Raw genomic sequence first — 14,633 nt, forward strand, 5'->3', positions numbered from 1 at the left:
ATATTTTCTTACTGTTGAAAATGGAGAAAAAACTGTGATGAAAACAGTATGTTATTGACTTTCATACATTTTTAAGCATTAAAAGTATTAAAGAATGAAAGACTGAGAAACAGAAAAGGTTTGAAGAAAAATGAGCAAATATAGTGATGAAGAGTATATTGCATAACAGTTTAAGACAGTGTTAAAAGTATATCTGTCATTGTTATGCATTGCAATATTTTCTCACGGTTGAAAAAGGAGAAAAAAGAGTGATGAAAAGGGTATCTTATTTAATTTAGAGCCTTTTAATATTTTATTTCATTCTAATCCTTTTACATTTTTAGCCCCTTAATATTAGTTAGACTTGTACACTTCTTATTTAAGATTCTTATATGTTTAATGTGTGCACCTTCCTGCCACAGTAAATTCCTTGTCTGTGTGATTTTTCTTGGCGAATAAAACCCATTCTGAAAAGTATTAATAATTGAAAGATGTAGAAACAGAAAAAAGTTTCAACAGTGGAACAGTGAAGAGCGTTGGCCAATCGGATTGGTTCCTTGTTTCTTGTAACGTAGCAACCGTTGGTCATTGTCAACATTTCTAACCTAGAATCTAGGTTTCAGTATCAGGATTCAATGGGAGATTTCCTACAGTAAGCTAGATCTACTGCTCCAAATTGAAAACGGAGACGATATTTTGATTACAGACAAGTTCTTTAACCTCTGTTGTCAATATCGCCGATAAAAAGTAAATACTGTTACGAAGCATTTGTTTGTAGGTAACGAACGATAGACGTAGCTAGCTATGTGACCTTGTTTCGCCGTTCTATGGCAGCTAACGTCATGATGACAGCGTTGTAAGCACTCGTCACTAGAATGGCCATAACTTTAAAACAAACGATCATATTTCAAATCTGTCTGCTGTTCTACATTGCCCACACAATTATGTATATATATCAACTCTAACATGGCCTGTATCTTGTATTGAAAGTGCTCGAAAATTAGCTCGTCTATTTGTATGGTGGACTGAGAAAACATATTTGTCAAAGTGGAGCGAGTGGATGTTGTGGGAGAATTGCTACTGTGTTAGATTTACTGCTTCAAATTGAATACGGAGAATATATTTAGAGTAAAGACAAGTTTCTTAACGTCTGTGTTCAATATCGTCAACTAAAAGTAAAAACATTTCAGTTACGAAGCTTTTGTTCGTAGTAACGCCAGCTGCAGTAAACCTTTCGTGACCCCGGTTTGGCTGTTCGTGACAGTCGGCTATGACAGTGTTGAGCCTCGATTTTTGCAGATTTCTGTGAAAATTTCTTAAAGAAAAATTATCTAGCTAGATTATGTACACTTTAAGTTCAATGTACATACCTTGTTTGGCCAATTTGGTCGATTGTGGAAAAAAGTAGAACCGTTTTTAGTTATGGAGAGCCATTGCGCTAGATTAGAATAGCGTTATCGCACTCATCACTTGGTCATAACTTTTAAACAAAATAGTCTATCTTAAATCTGTCTGCTGTTCTGAATTCACGACAAAGGTATCTTTCTAATTTATCCTCTATCTTGTATTGAAAGTGGTTAAAAATAAGGTTTTCGAAAATAATAATGCAGACGGAGAAGATTTCTGTCAGAATGGCTCCGTGAAATCGTCTTGATAAAGGATGATTTGCCTAACATAATCATACAAATATTTATATCTTTAGAAAGCCCTACTTCTTGTCTTCAAAATTATATAAACAGTTCAGGTCTATTATTTGAAAAACAATGCATATTCAGGCAGGAAAGTGTTAAACAGTGTCAAAAATTTACGCGGTGAGAAACAGTTCTGTAAGTGCATGACGTGACAATTGAATTTGACTTGAACATTCTGAACCATTGAAACCCATTCATTTTTTTTAGCACTTGAAACTTTAATACCTTAAAAACTTTAAAAGTGATCAATGACAAAAGTAATAGCACACTAGAGCAGTTCAGACTTTATCACATGAAGTTTGAACGGTGTTTCTAGCTTAAACGATGTGAAAGGAGTAGGCGACGAAAAAAAGAAAAAAAAGTATGCAGAATAACAATAGTGTTTTTGCTTGCAGAAAACACACTAATAACACCAAGTTCCACAAGGGCCTTCGGTAAAAACCAAGGAGTGAGGGTGGGGGCTTGGCCAGCCTACCCTTTCCAGAAATTCTTGTGTGTGCATCTTGCCAAGCTTGCATGTGTGTTAAGGGCCAGGATGAGTCTGTGAGAATTTGGAGCATGTGCGCTGTGGAGCAAGGGAGACCATATTTTGGAGGAAGCTATAGCAAAAAACCATAGCCAAGCATGCACATTTCAAATATTCACAATAAATCTACTTTCCATCTTACATTCAACTATTTCTCAGATTTGTGTACTAAACATTGTCAAGAGTCTTCCATTGAACTTGTGATTGAATCGGAGTATCGATTAATGTATAGTGGATGTATAAAGCAATATTTTAGCGTTAGCATAAACGTTTATTTCCCTTTATTTCAATGGTAACTGCACATGGTAACTGTTGGTATTTTAACCCTGTGAATGCTGGATAATGTGGTATTAGAAAAAGCCGTAGTGTAAAGAAACAGAAAAAGTAACAGACGCTGTAACACACACTGCAACCTACAGTCTCCGTAGTGTGAGGAATTCACAACAGCTGCCCCCACATTTGAGTAGCAAATGTGCAATCAAGGGAATTTCTCAAGTGTCCTGAGTGTAATCCTTGACAACAGGGAGCTGGATCAGACGTGCGACTAGTCTTATATAGATTTTACCCTTGACTAGGACCTCTGCTGATCTGATACATCCGTCTTGACTTGTCAGAGTCTTTGTTTAGAGTTCAGAATGCCTTCTACCTCGACTAAAACTGTGTACAATATGTCTTCAGTGAAAACCTGGCTCCCGACTGCCACCTGCAGGGCATTCTTTATCAAAAGGACCTCCCTCTCCCACACACTGCCGAAGTGGGTGGCTCCCGGCGGATTGAACTTTAAGGGGATTTGGTATTCTGCCAACGGCTTCAGAGCCTCATGCTGTCAAGCAGCAGAAGGTAACACTTTTCAATTCAGATGAGCTCACTGCGGGTGTGGGGTCAGGTCTCTTAGGCCAGAATTGAGTGCCCTGTTTAAGGAAGGGTGGCCGGTAACCCTTCCTTTTACAGTCCCTTAAGTACTAGGTATTTACATAGAAAGTAAAGGGTATGTTATGTGTTTTATTGGGTATTACCGATTGGTACCAAGGTGGTAAATATCTAGATAATTCGAAGGATTTACCCATTTACTAAATACTAACGTGCTGGTCATTACTGGGTATGTTTTCTGTATTATTGGGTATTACCGATTGGTACCAAGGTGGTAAATACCTAGATAATTCAAAGTATTTACCCATTAACTAAATACTAACGTGCTGGTTATTACTGGGTAATTTTCACTGGTCCTAATTAGGTAAAGACAGAAGACAAAACTTAGTATTTACCTGGAAACTTATAAATATTACTATTTAAATACCGCTGGTAGTAAGTTGGTAACTACGGGAGATATACATGGTAAATTATAATGCATTATTGGGTAAATACCACTGCTACTAAGTAGGTAAAGATGGCCAAGCTCCAGCAGAATTAGGAACAAAATACTCTACTATTACCCTGCAGTTACCTAAGGTTTATGTCGGTAACAGTCCACGTCTAATGAGAATATAAGATAGTACTTTTCAATAAAATACCTTTTCAGATACATTTATTGATGATGGCCTCATTTACTTGGCTGGTATAACTACCTCCGCGGGAAGAGTTTTCCTCTACTGTCATGGTAAATCTTCTTGGATACTGGGTATGTTCTTGCGCATGTTTGGACTATTTACTCAGTAATAATCTAGTATAAGATTTACTCAGTAATAAAGTAGTAATCTGAAACTGGACTGTAAAAGGAAGCTGTGTTTGTTTCCATGGTGTTACCAGGCTCTTACCATACCCTTTGTAAGCGAATACCACTTTGTCAACGTTACACTTAGTATGAATTTGTACTATACGTTCCAAGGCGATACCAGGTAAAACATGGCTATTTACTCAGTAAGTAATCTGAAACTGGACTGTAAAAGGAAGCCGTGTTTGTTTCCATGGTGTTACCAGGCTCTTACCATACCCTTTGTAAGCGAATACCTACGGTGGCCGACATGTGCAAACACGCTGCAAATTAAGAAAACACAAGCAAATTAAGAAAACAATTTCATGAATTTGACAACACATGCGCAGCATTCAGCAAACGCGCTGCAAATACACGCAACACAACCAAATACATAAACGCGTTGCAAAAACGAAAGCACGCAATCCAAAAACGCTGCAAATACATAAACGCGTTGCAAAAACGAAAGCACGCAAACCAAAAACGCTGCAAATACATAAACGCGTTGCAAAAACAAAAGCACGCAAACAAAAAACTCTGCATCCAGTTTTCACAACGGAAGTTGACCAGGCCTCTAGGGGGAGCGGGTCCGTGTACTTTGCGGCCAATGGATTTTCGTTTTGAAATAAGAAAACCAAAATCGGGAAACAAGCTGTTTCCCAACTACCATTTAGAAATAGGAAAACAAAAAACGGAAAACGACCCATTTTCCGTTTTGATAATAGAAAACGGAAAACAAAAAAACGACCCGTTATCTGATTTTCTTTGATGTGCTTAAACATGGAAATCGGGAATTAAAATAGTGTGGAAATCTTCTTTCTCAATTTTGCATAGATTTTTGTGTTATGACCCGGAAGTTGCTCCCACGAGCTTGACAGTCACATATTCAGGATGTCAGCAGAGGGTGCATAGCAGAGCAGATGAACGATAAAATTGCTTGCAGAGCAATCGAGCCTCAATGCAAAATTGGATTACATCTGACTGAAGCATGGTTCCAGAGTCTCATCAGCCACCTCACAAAATAAAGAAGGTTCTACAACAAATTTGAATATTTTTTTACGACCGGATATATTTTATAAATTCTTTTAAAGTGAGTGTCTTTGATTTTTGGGGAAATGGGCTATTTAAATGAAAAAAAAAAATATATGGACAATGCAACCATATTTGGAACCTGTACACACAATCCTCTGTTATCAAAAAAATATGTAGATTTCAAAGCATCACTAATATATGCATTATTACATTTACTGTCAAATGAAGTACAATCATTAATAAAAACATTTGGTAAAGTTGGTAAGGGTCTTATTCTTACATATAACAATGTGCTTTGAACTAGCTGTAATAATGGTATTGCTTTACAGATCTTGTTGTATTCTCTATACAGATTCTCAAGTACAGTTTAAATTATATTTGTCGAATAAAGCTTGATATTACAAAAGGTTACCAGACATCTATAACATTATTCACAAACACAATGCCCTTTTCATACCAATCATATTTAACCCTCGTGCTGCCTTCGGGTCACATGACCCAAAGGTTCATAACGAACCATCGTTGTGTTTACCCAATTTTACCCAATACAAAAACAAATACAAATAATTTTCTTTTAACCTTCGCAATGTGGGGGGTCTGAGACAGCCCAACGGTTAAAAGAAAATGCTTCACTTTGTTTATGTATGCGGTAAAGTTGTCGCAATACGACGGTGGGTCACAATGACTGATGGGTCAGAATGACCCGACGATAACACAAGGGTTAAACAATGCTTTTCTATTGATTACAATGACCCTATTGTTCCATAAGGCTCAAATCTTTTAAGATAGAAATGTTTAGGCTCGAAGTTGATAGGCTCGAAATTTTTAAGCTCGAATTTTTTGGGGGGCTCGAATTTGAGCAACCTGAATTTCCGAGTCTTGAATTTTTGGGTCAGATTTTTTTATTTTTATTGAAATATATATTCATATGTGATGTGATATGTATTCGGTGTTGTTTAAATTTCAATACTAAGTATTCAATGCCTTTTAAAATTAAAAACATTTTGTCACTGATTTGCTTCCATACAAATGGCAGCGTGCCTTCTGCTGACATCCTGAATATGTGGACCAGAGTGACTGTCAAGCTTATGGGAGCAACTTCCGGGTCACAACACAAAAATCTATGCAAAATTGAGAAAGAAGATTTCCACATACTATTTTAATTCCTGATTTCCATGTTTAAGCACATCAAAGAAAATCAAATAACGGGTTGTTTTTTCGTTTTCCGTTTCTATTATTGAAACAAAAAACTGAAAATGTGTAGTTTTCGTTTTTTTAATAATTTTTTTATTTATAAATGGTAGTCGGGAAACAGCTCGTTTCCCGCTTTTTGGTTTTCTAATTTCAAAACGAAAATCCTTTGGCCGCAAAGTACACGGACCGGAGCGCTAAGTAAAACATCTTGATTTTCGGCCCCACGGAGCGAAAGAGAGAGAGCATATGAGAAGTTTGGACCAACATCGAAGTAAAGAGGCAACATAAAAAGGTTATTTTCATTTTTACATGCGGCCCTCCTCTTTTACAGTTTTTCAAAAGAGCAACTTCGATTTTGGTCCCATTTCCAAAACAAACTTCTGATATGTCTCTCTCTCTCTCGCTCCGTGGGGCCGAAAATCAAGCCGTTTCATTTAGCGCTCCCCCTAGAGGCTTGGACAACTTCCGTTGTTAAAACTGGATGCAGCATTTTTGGTTTGCGTGCTTATGTTTTTGCAATGCATTTATGTATTTGCAGCGTTTTTGGTTTGCGTGATTTCGTTTTTGCAACACGTTTATGTATTTAGTTGTGTTGTGTGTATTTGCAGTGCGTTTGCTGAATGCTGCGCATGTGTTGTCAAATTCATGAAATTGTTTTCTTAATTTGCTTGTGTTTTGTCTATTTGCATGTGTTTTCTTAATTTGCAGCGCGTTTGCACGTCGGCCACCGTAGGTTTTCGCTTACAAAGGGTATGGTAAGAGCCTGGTAACACCATGTAAACAAACACAGCTTCCTTTTACAGTCCAGTTTCATATTACTTACTGAGTAAATAGTCCAAACATGCGCAAGAACATACCCAGTATCCAAGAAGATTTACCATGACAGTAGAGGAAAACTCTTCCCGCGGAGGTAGGTATACCAGCCAAGTAAATGAGGCCATAATCGATAAATGTATCTGAAAAGGTATTTTATTGTAAAGTACTATCTTATATTCTCATTAGACGTGGACTGTTACCGACATAAACCTTAGGTAACTGCAGGGTAATAGTAGAGTATTTTGTTCCTAATTCTGCTGGAGCTTGGCCGTCTTTACCTACTTAGTAGCAGTGGTATTTACCCAATAATGCATTATAATTTACCATATATATCTCCCGTAGTTACGAACTTACTACCAGCGGTATTTAAATAGTAATATTTATACGTTTCCAGGTAAATACTAAGTTTTGTCTTCTGTCTTTACCTAATTAGGACCAGTGAAAATTACCCAGTAATAACCAGCACGTTAGTATTTAGTTAATGGATAAATACTTCCAATAATCTAGGTATTTACCACCTTGGTACCAATCGGTAAGACCCAATAATACAGAAAACATACCCAGTAATGACCAGCACGTTAGTATTTAGTTAATGGGTAAATACTTCGAATTATCTAGGTATTTACCACCTTGGTACCAATCGGTAATACCCAATAAAACACATAACATACCCTTTACTTTCTATGTAAATACCTAGTACTTAAGGGACTGTAAAAGGAAGGGTTACCGGGTGGCCCCAGTCCCCATCGACCAAACTCAGCCAGAGCTAGGAGTGGTTTGCCCCGGGTTATGTCGTCAGCTGGGTTGTTCTGTGTCGACATAGCGCCAAGCGCGTATATCCAACAACTCCTGGATTTCTGACATGCGTGTTCCAACAAACACCTTAAAACGGAAGGAATCTGATTGGAGCCTATCAAGGACTGTCGTGGAATCAGTCCAGTGTCGTCCGGCTTAGGGTAAGCGTCATCTCCGTCTCCACCAGCTAGCGCAGCACAGAGCTCCAGGCGAGGGATTGATTACTGTCGTTTTGGGGTGACCCTTGACCTACCCATCACGAATGATGTGTCGACAGCGCCTTCCCTTTGTACTGTCAGGTAGGCTACTGCGCCATAGGCCCGTTCTGATGCGTCGCAGAACACGTGGAGGTCATACTGCAGATTTGCACCATCATCAGGAGCAGGTAAGTAGCAGCGCGAGATGGATATTGTACTGAGGTGCCATAGCTCAGACTCCCAGGCGCTCCATGCATTTCGGAGATCCAGAGGCAAGTCAGGATCATCCCAGTCTCTTCTCTTTCACTATAGCTGCTGAATGAGCACCTTGGCCCGTGTGGTAAATGGCACCATAAACCCCAGAGGATCATACTGACTGGCTAAAACCTGGTAGGCCTTTCTCATTGTCAGTGCTGAAAGCTCCATGGGCCAGTGATGAAAACTAAGAGTGTCTTCTGCGCAGTTCCACCTGAAGCCTAGAGCAGGTTCCAGTGGGTCGGTTCTGTTCTGAACTAGCCATTGGTCTGTAGCGACTGACCTTGCCTCTGTAGTTAGATGAGCTACTACCTCTGTACGGTTACTGGCCCACTGCCATGGCTCAAACCCTCCCTCTGTCAGTAGGCTGCATAGTTGGTCCACTCGATCCTTGGCGGCAGGTATGTTGGGAAGGCTCTCGAGGCAGTTGTCCACATAGAAGCCTTGCTCCACTGACGGTGGAAGTCAGGATTACTGTCCTGGTAATGTCAAGCGTGCATTTGCAAAGCAAAAATGGCACAGTAGGGACTACACGTTGTACCAAATGGCAACACCTGCCTTTCATACACATCAGGTGGGTCCTCGCTACGCAGGTCTCTCCAGATGAATCTGAGAAGGGGTTTGTCCTCAGGCCTCAGACGGACCTGGTGAAACATTCCCCGGATATCCCCACTGATAGCAACCTGGTTCTGTCGAATCGCAGGAGAACTCCTAGCAGGGATGGGCCCAAGGTGGGCCCCGGCCGCAGTTGCTCATTTAGCGACATTCCCTGGTATTGGAATGAGCAGTTGAAGACCAGTCCTGGTTTGCTGTTGTGGTGTACCAAGTGATGAGGAAGGTACCAAGACTCTACTGACTGATCTACCTTCTCAGGCTGTAGCTTGGTGATGTATCCTGCTTGGGCAAGCTTGGCAATCTCTGCTGAATAGACAGCCGCTTCCTCTGGGACTTTCTTGAGTCATTTTTCTGTGCTACTCAGGTTAGCTGTGACTGACTGGATGGAACTTTTCATCTTGGGTACACCTGACTTGTGCAGCAGAGGAGTAGCATAACGTTGAACTCCCCTGACGTCGACCCGCTGAGTTCTGTCCTCAAGAAGGTGTATAGTCTCCTGATCCTCTCTGGAGCGGGTAAACACCTTCTCGCTTCGATAAGGGAGGACATCGAGCTGCCACAATCTCTCGACGTTTCGGTAAAGGAGATCATCCGGACTGGCTACAGAAAGGAAGAGGCACTGAGGCTCCAAGGTTTGGGTTACACCCATCAGCACCTTGTAGAACCCACCCGAGGGCGGTGTGGATGGCTATGGGGCCGCCTTTGGCCCCTTCACGCACCGGCTCAATGGCAGTGATAAGGTGAACGTGATCTGACCCTATTAGCACTAGAGGTTGTGCATTGTGGAAGGGGTGAAGTGGAATCTTCCGCAGATGAGCATGCCGTGTCTGGAGCGTCTGGACTGGGTAGTTCTGCTCCACCAAGTCCAGGCCCGAAGTGGTGAAGGCTCCCTGGACCTTATAGCGCTTCCCTGGATTATCTTTGAGGGAAATCTCAAAGGTAACCCTGGATCCACTGAGGTGAGTAATGTCAGGTCATACAGTATGCGGGAGGGCAAGGCTCTCCTGCATGCCAGCTAACTGGAGCTGCTGTACAGCAGTAGGTAGGATAATGGTCCGCTGAGCCCCGTCATCCAGGACTGCAAAGATTTCCATTGACTTGGAGTTATGTAGTAGGACTGGCACGACTTTCAGAAGCATTCGGCCTGACGGGATGGAGGGTGTCAGATAAATTCCGACTCTCAGAGGTGCCAGATGGAAGGTTGATTGAAGACACGGAGGTGAACAATTCGTTACTACTTTCGTCTTTGGATCATTTTTCACGTGACCTGCATAGGCTCAGAAGAGGAAACAGAAAGTATTTGTTTACCTAATTTACTTTTGCGTGACTAGGTTTAGTAAGACGTGAATGATATTCGTTCACAAGTTTTGTGAATTTGCAGGTTTTGTTATTTTAACTTTTTTGTACTTTACTTACAGTTCAGTGCAGTGTAATTGTTTGCCGTGATAATTAAATGCTAGTGTGATAATAAATAACCATTTCGAATCATACAAACTGTCATTATGCATTATTTTAACTGTCAGTAGCTCAACCAAGTTGTGACAGAACGCAAAAACATAAATTGGTGGCTCTTGGACGATTTCACGGAACTGACGAGTTTCAACAGGTGTAGCGGTGTCCTTCCCTGTTGCCGTGTCTGCCAGTAAGGTGGGAGCAAACCAGGGTGCAGGGCGCGGAAGGTGGTTATGTGTATTTTGCGCACCGGGGGCGGAAAGCGATCCGGGGAGCAGGGGTGCTCAGTGGTTTAACCCTTGTGCTGCCGTCGGGTCACATGACCCAAAGGTTCACAACGAACCATTGTTGTGTTTACCCAATTTTACCCAATACAAAAACAAATAAATAGCATTTTCTTTTACATTTACATTTATTCATTTAGCAGACGCTTTATCCAAAGCGTCTTCCAAGAGAGAGCTTTACAAAGTGCATAGGTCACTGATCATAACAACAAGATAGCCACAAAAACATTGCGAGTAGCCAAAACATGAAGCACACATTGTGAACAACCAAAGTAACCTGTGGAAAAAGCAAGCAACAATAATAAAAACAATATATCACAGCAAGTACAACAATTTAAATCAGTTACCACTAACCACAAGAGCAGCAAGTCTCTAAGCAAGAGCCATTGTGATCCTTGAGGAAACTAACATCGGGTCAAGCGAACCATTCCTAAGTACCATTGTACTCCCGGAACAAGTGCGTCTTGAGCCTTTTCTTGAAGGTGGAGAGACAGTCAGTGTCTCTGATGGAGGTGGGGAGTTGATTCCACCACTGGGGGGCCAGACAGGAGAAGAGCTTGTGTTGGGACCGGGCGGTCTTGAGCGGTGGGACCACCAGGCGGTTGTCTGAAGAAGACCGTAGGTGACGGGTGGGGGTGTAAGGCTGCAGGAGAGACTTGATGTAGACGGGTTCAGTCCCCGTTAACTGCTCGGAAGGTCAGTACCAGGGTCTTGAATCTGATACAGGCCATGATAGGTAGCCAGTGGAGAGAGATGAGGAGCGGGGTAACATGGGAGCATCTTGGTAGATTGTAGACCAGGCGGGCCGCTGCGTTCTGAATCCTCTGAAGAGGGTGGGTTGCACATGGGAGACCTGGGAGACCAGCGAGCAGAGAGTTGCAATAGTCCAACTTGGAGAGGACAAGTGCTTGGACTAGCAGCTGGGTGGAGTGCTCAGACAGGTATCTCCTGATCTTCCGGATGTTGTAGAGGGTGAATCTACACGACCGGGAGACTGCAGCAATGTGGGCCGTGAGGGAGAGCTCTTCGTCCATGGTAACCCCAAGGTTCCTGGCAGAGGATGAAGGGGTCACCGTCGCAGATCCCAGGGTGATTGAGAGATCATGGGAGATGGAGGGTTTAGCCGGGATGATGAGAAGTTCTGTATTGGCGAGGTTCAGCTGGAGGTGGTGCTCGGTCATCCAGGCAGAGATGTCTGTGAGGCAGGCCTCAATCCTAGCTGAGATCCCCGGATCGGTCGGGGGGAACGACAGGTACAGCTGCGTGTCGTCAGCGTAGCAGTGGTAGGAGAAGCCATGGGAGGTGATGATTGGTCCAAGTGAGGTGGTGTACAGAGAGAAGAGGAGGGGTCCAAGGACGGAGCCCTGTGGGACACCAGTGGAGAGCTGGCGAGGGCCTGACAGTTTGCCTCCCCAGGAGACCTGGTAGGATCTTCCCAACAGGTAGGATGAGATCCACTGGAGTGCAGTGCCAGTGATGCCAATCTCAGAAAGTCTGGAGAGCAGGATCTGGTGGTTAACCGTATCAAACGCTGCAGAAAGGTCCAGCAGAATGATGACGGATGACCTGGAAGCCGCTCTGGCAGACTGGAGGGCAGTGGTGACTGAAAGGAGGGCAGTCTCTGTGGAGTGGCCAGTCTTGAAGCCCGATTGGTTGGGGTCAAGCATGTTGTTCTGAGAGAGAAAGTTTGACAGTTGGTTAGATACAGCACGTTCAATTGTTTTTCAAAAGAAGGGTAACCTTCTTTAACCTTCACAATGTGGGGGGTGTGAGACAGCCCGACAGTTAAAAGAAAATTCCTCACTTTGTTTTTGTATGCGGTAAAGTTGTCGCAATACGACGGTGGGTCACAATGACTGATGGGTCAGAATGACCCGAAGATAAAACAAGGGTTAAAGAACTAATGTATGAAGTGATTTTATGGAATTGCGTGATAAAGACATAATGTATGTGTGAAATGTGTCATGTCAATATGGTGTTCAAGGGGGAAAACTGGATGAGCATGTTAATTGATTGTGACGCACGTCATATGGTATCGCCCAGGTAAATAAAGGGAGTAATTATGATTCAAATTAAAGCCTATTTCGTTTCATGGAAATCCTGCTGTGCCTGCGTGTATTCTTCACCTCTGACCGAAACAACCGCTCGGGCACACTCTTTCACAAGTGGATATAATATGACATGAAGAGAACAGACTATTAAGATTTTTTTTATTTTTATGTCTATGTATTTATTGAATGACATTAAGATGTCCGAAAATTATGAAGAATAATTTTATTTACTTTATATAACTTTTTGAGTGTTACGTCCCCCAGTCCTGTCGTGTTTGTTTTGGCTCTGTGTGTCTTTTCTGTACAGGTGGCGCCAATCACCCTCATCACCACTCATCAATAACTCCTACTTCCCGTTATCATGTCCAGATGGTTCCTGTTTCCATCATCCAATCCCATCATCCCTCCAGCTGTATATCTGTGCCACTGTTTCGTCCGGGGGCTTTTTGATGTCTCTCTCTCTGTGTTTGGTCTTGGGAGGAGGGGAAGCACCTTGAGTGTTAGGCAAGATGCCCTGGGCTTACATCACCCGTAGGGTAACTTCCTTGTCTAAACACATTAGGTTAGATCTGGGCGGACCACCCCGTGTATTTTGGTTAGGGCGTTCTGTTCGAGCGCCAGTTAGTGAGTATTATGTTAGGTAGCTAGGACAGGTAAGAGGGTGGGATTTTATGTATTTTACCTTCTTGGCTTTAATCCCGTCCTGCCCCTTCTCTCTACTATTACCGCGGCAAAATAAATGCCCCTTGGGTAAACGGTAAAACTCTGTGTCCTTGCTCGCACCCACGACTCTGCGCCTCTTTTTATGATCGCTGGGGGTCCTTGAGCAGCGAGGCATAGCCTCCCCTCCCTAACGGGGGTAGTGCGTAACACTGAGTATGTTTAGGCCAGCAGAGAAGGCCTTGCTGGCCCTGATGGCCCACCACTGCATTTGGCATATTTTGAAATCTGTTTCAATACTGTGTCAGATAGGGTGTGCACCTTTGTGGGCATTACAACTATTAAGATGATCAGTATGCTTTGCTGTCCAACTGTCTGTATTAAAATAAAGTTGAAAGACAAATGTCATTATCAATCTACCCAAGCTCAAAACATTCAAGAACACCAGATGTATCAGTTCAACTTAACGTAAGCAACTCATGAGAAATGAAAACTTTTATTTTATGATTTTTTATACTTTGTCACAGCATCCTCCATTGTTTCCTTTAATGTCCCTGAAAGTCTGTACATATTAAATATAACGCTTTCCAAAACCTCTGCTAAAATGGTTGAATGAATGTGTGGAAGACCCCACAAAGCCTGACTTTGTATGGCACCATTTCATTTAAATAACTTTTCCTAACTTAATATGACAATTTAATCTAGTGTTATTTTGATAGAAAGAGTAATCACTCAGAAAAAATGTTTTCATATGCCTCATCAAAGTCCCTTGCATTAGAGCTAGTTTTCCCCTCCATTTCCCTTGTTTTCCATCCATTACTTCTTCTTGTTCTCTTTGCAGGCCACCACATAGCGCTGGGCCACATTCAGGGGAGGGGAGTATCCGTCTGCATAGGACGTGTCCTCAAACAAGACAGAGTAATCGTCCTGGGGCTGGAACAAGACGTTGTTAAGAGGTTAGGATGAGAACAATCACTGCTTCATTTTTAAAATACATTCAAAGTTAGAGGGGTCAGATGGCTGAGCGATTAGGGAGTTGGGCTAGTAATCAGAAGGTTGTTGGTTCGATTCCCGGCCGTGCAAAATTACGTTGTGTCCTTGAGCAAGGCACTTCACCTTACTTGCCTCGGGGGGAATGTCCCTGTACTTACTGTAAGTCGCTCTGGATAAGAGCATCTGCTAAATGACTAAATGTAAATGTAAGTTGAGGCAGAAACACAAACTGAAGCTGTATGTCATCATGCCTATGTTTTTACATTAGAGACTAGAGCTGTCGAAATGGCTGACAAACTAAATTCGAATCTCTTACATAAATAATAGTATTATGCAAATGATATTAGAATTATTAAGACATTACTTTATGTTAAAGTGAAAAGAGAATTACTTAGCCTTCTAA

The 14,633-nt window shown here is 42.1% G+C and overlaps 1 protein-coding gene across 3 annotated transcripts in view; it reads right to left on the reverse strand.

The window, feature by feature from the left end:
* Positions 1 to 13,714: 13,714 nt before the first annotated feature.
* The window catches only part of sgf29 (SAGA complex associated factor 29), a 28,823-nt gene continuing 27,904 nt past the window's right edge, over positions 13,715 to 14,633 (reverse strand). For all 3 annotated transcript variants that reach the window (XM_067233134.1, XM_067233136.1, XM_067233135.1), the window contains exon 10: positions 13,715 to 14,170. In XM_067233134.1, coding sequence (XP_067089235.1) covers positions 14,054 to 14,170 — 117 coding nt within the window. In that variant the 3' untranslated portion in view covers positions 13,715 to 14,053. The remainder of the gene's footprint in view (positions 14,171 to 14,633) is intronic.

This window comes from Osmerus mordax, chromosome 3, assembly GCF_038355195.1.
Source record: "Osmerus mordax isolate fOsmMor3 chromosome 3, fOsmMor3.pri, whole genome shotgun sequence".
Classification (NCBI taxonomy): domain Eukaryota; kingdom Metazoa; phylum Chordata; class Actinopteri; order Osmeriformes; family Osmeridae; genus Osmerus; species Osmerus mordax.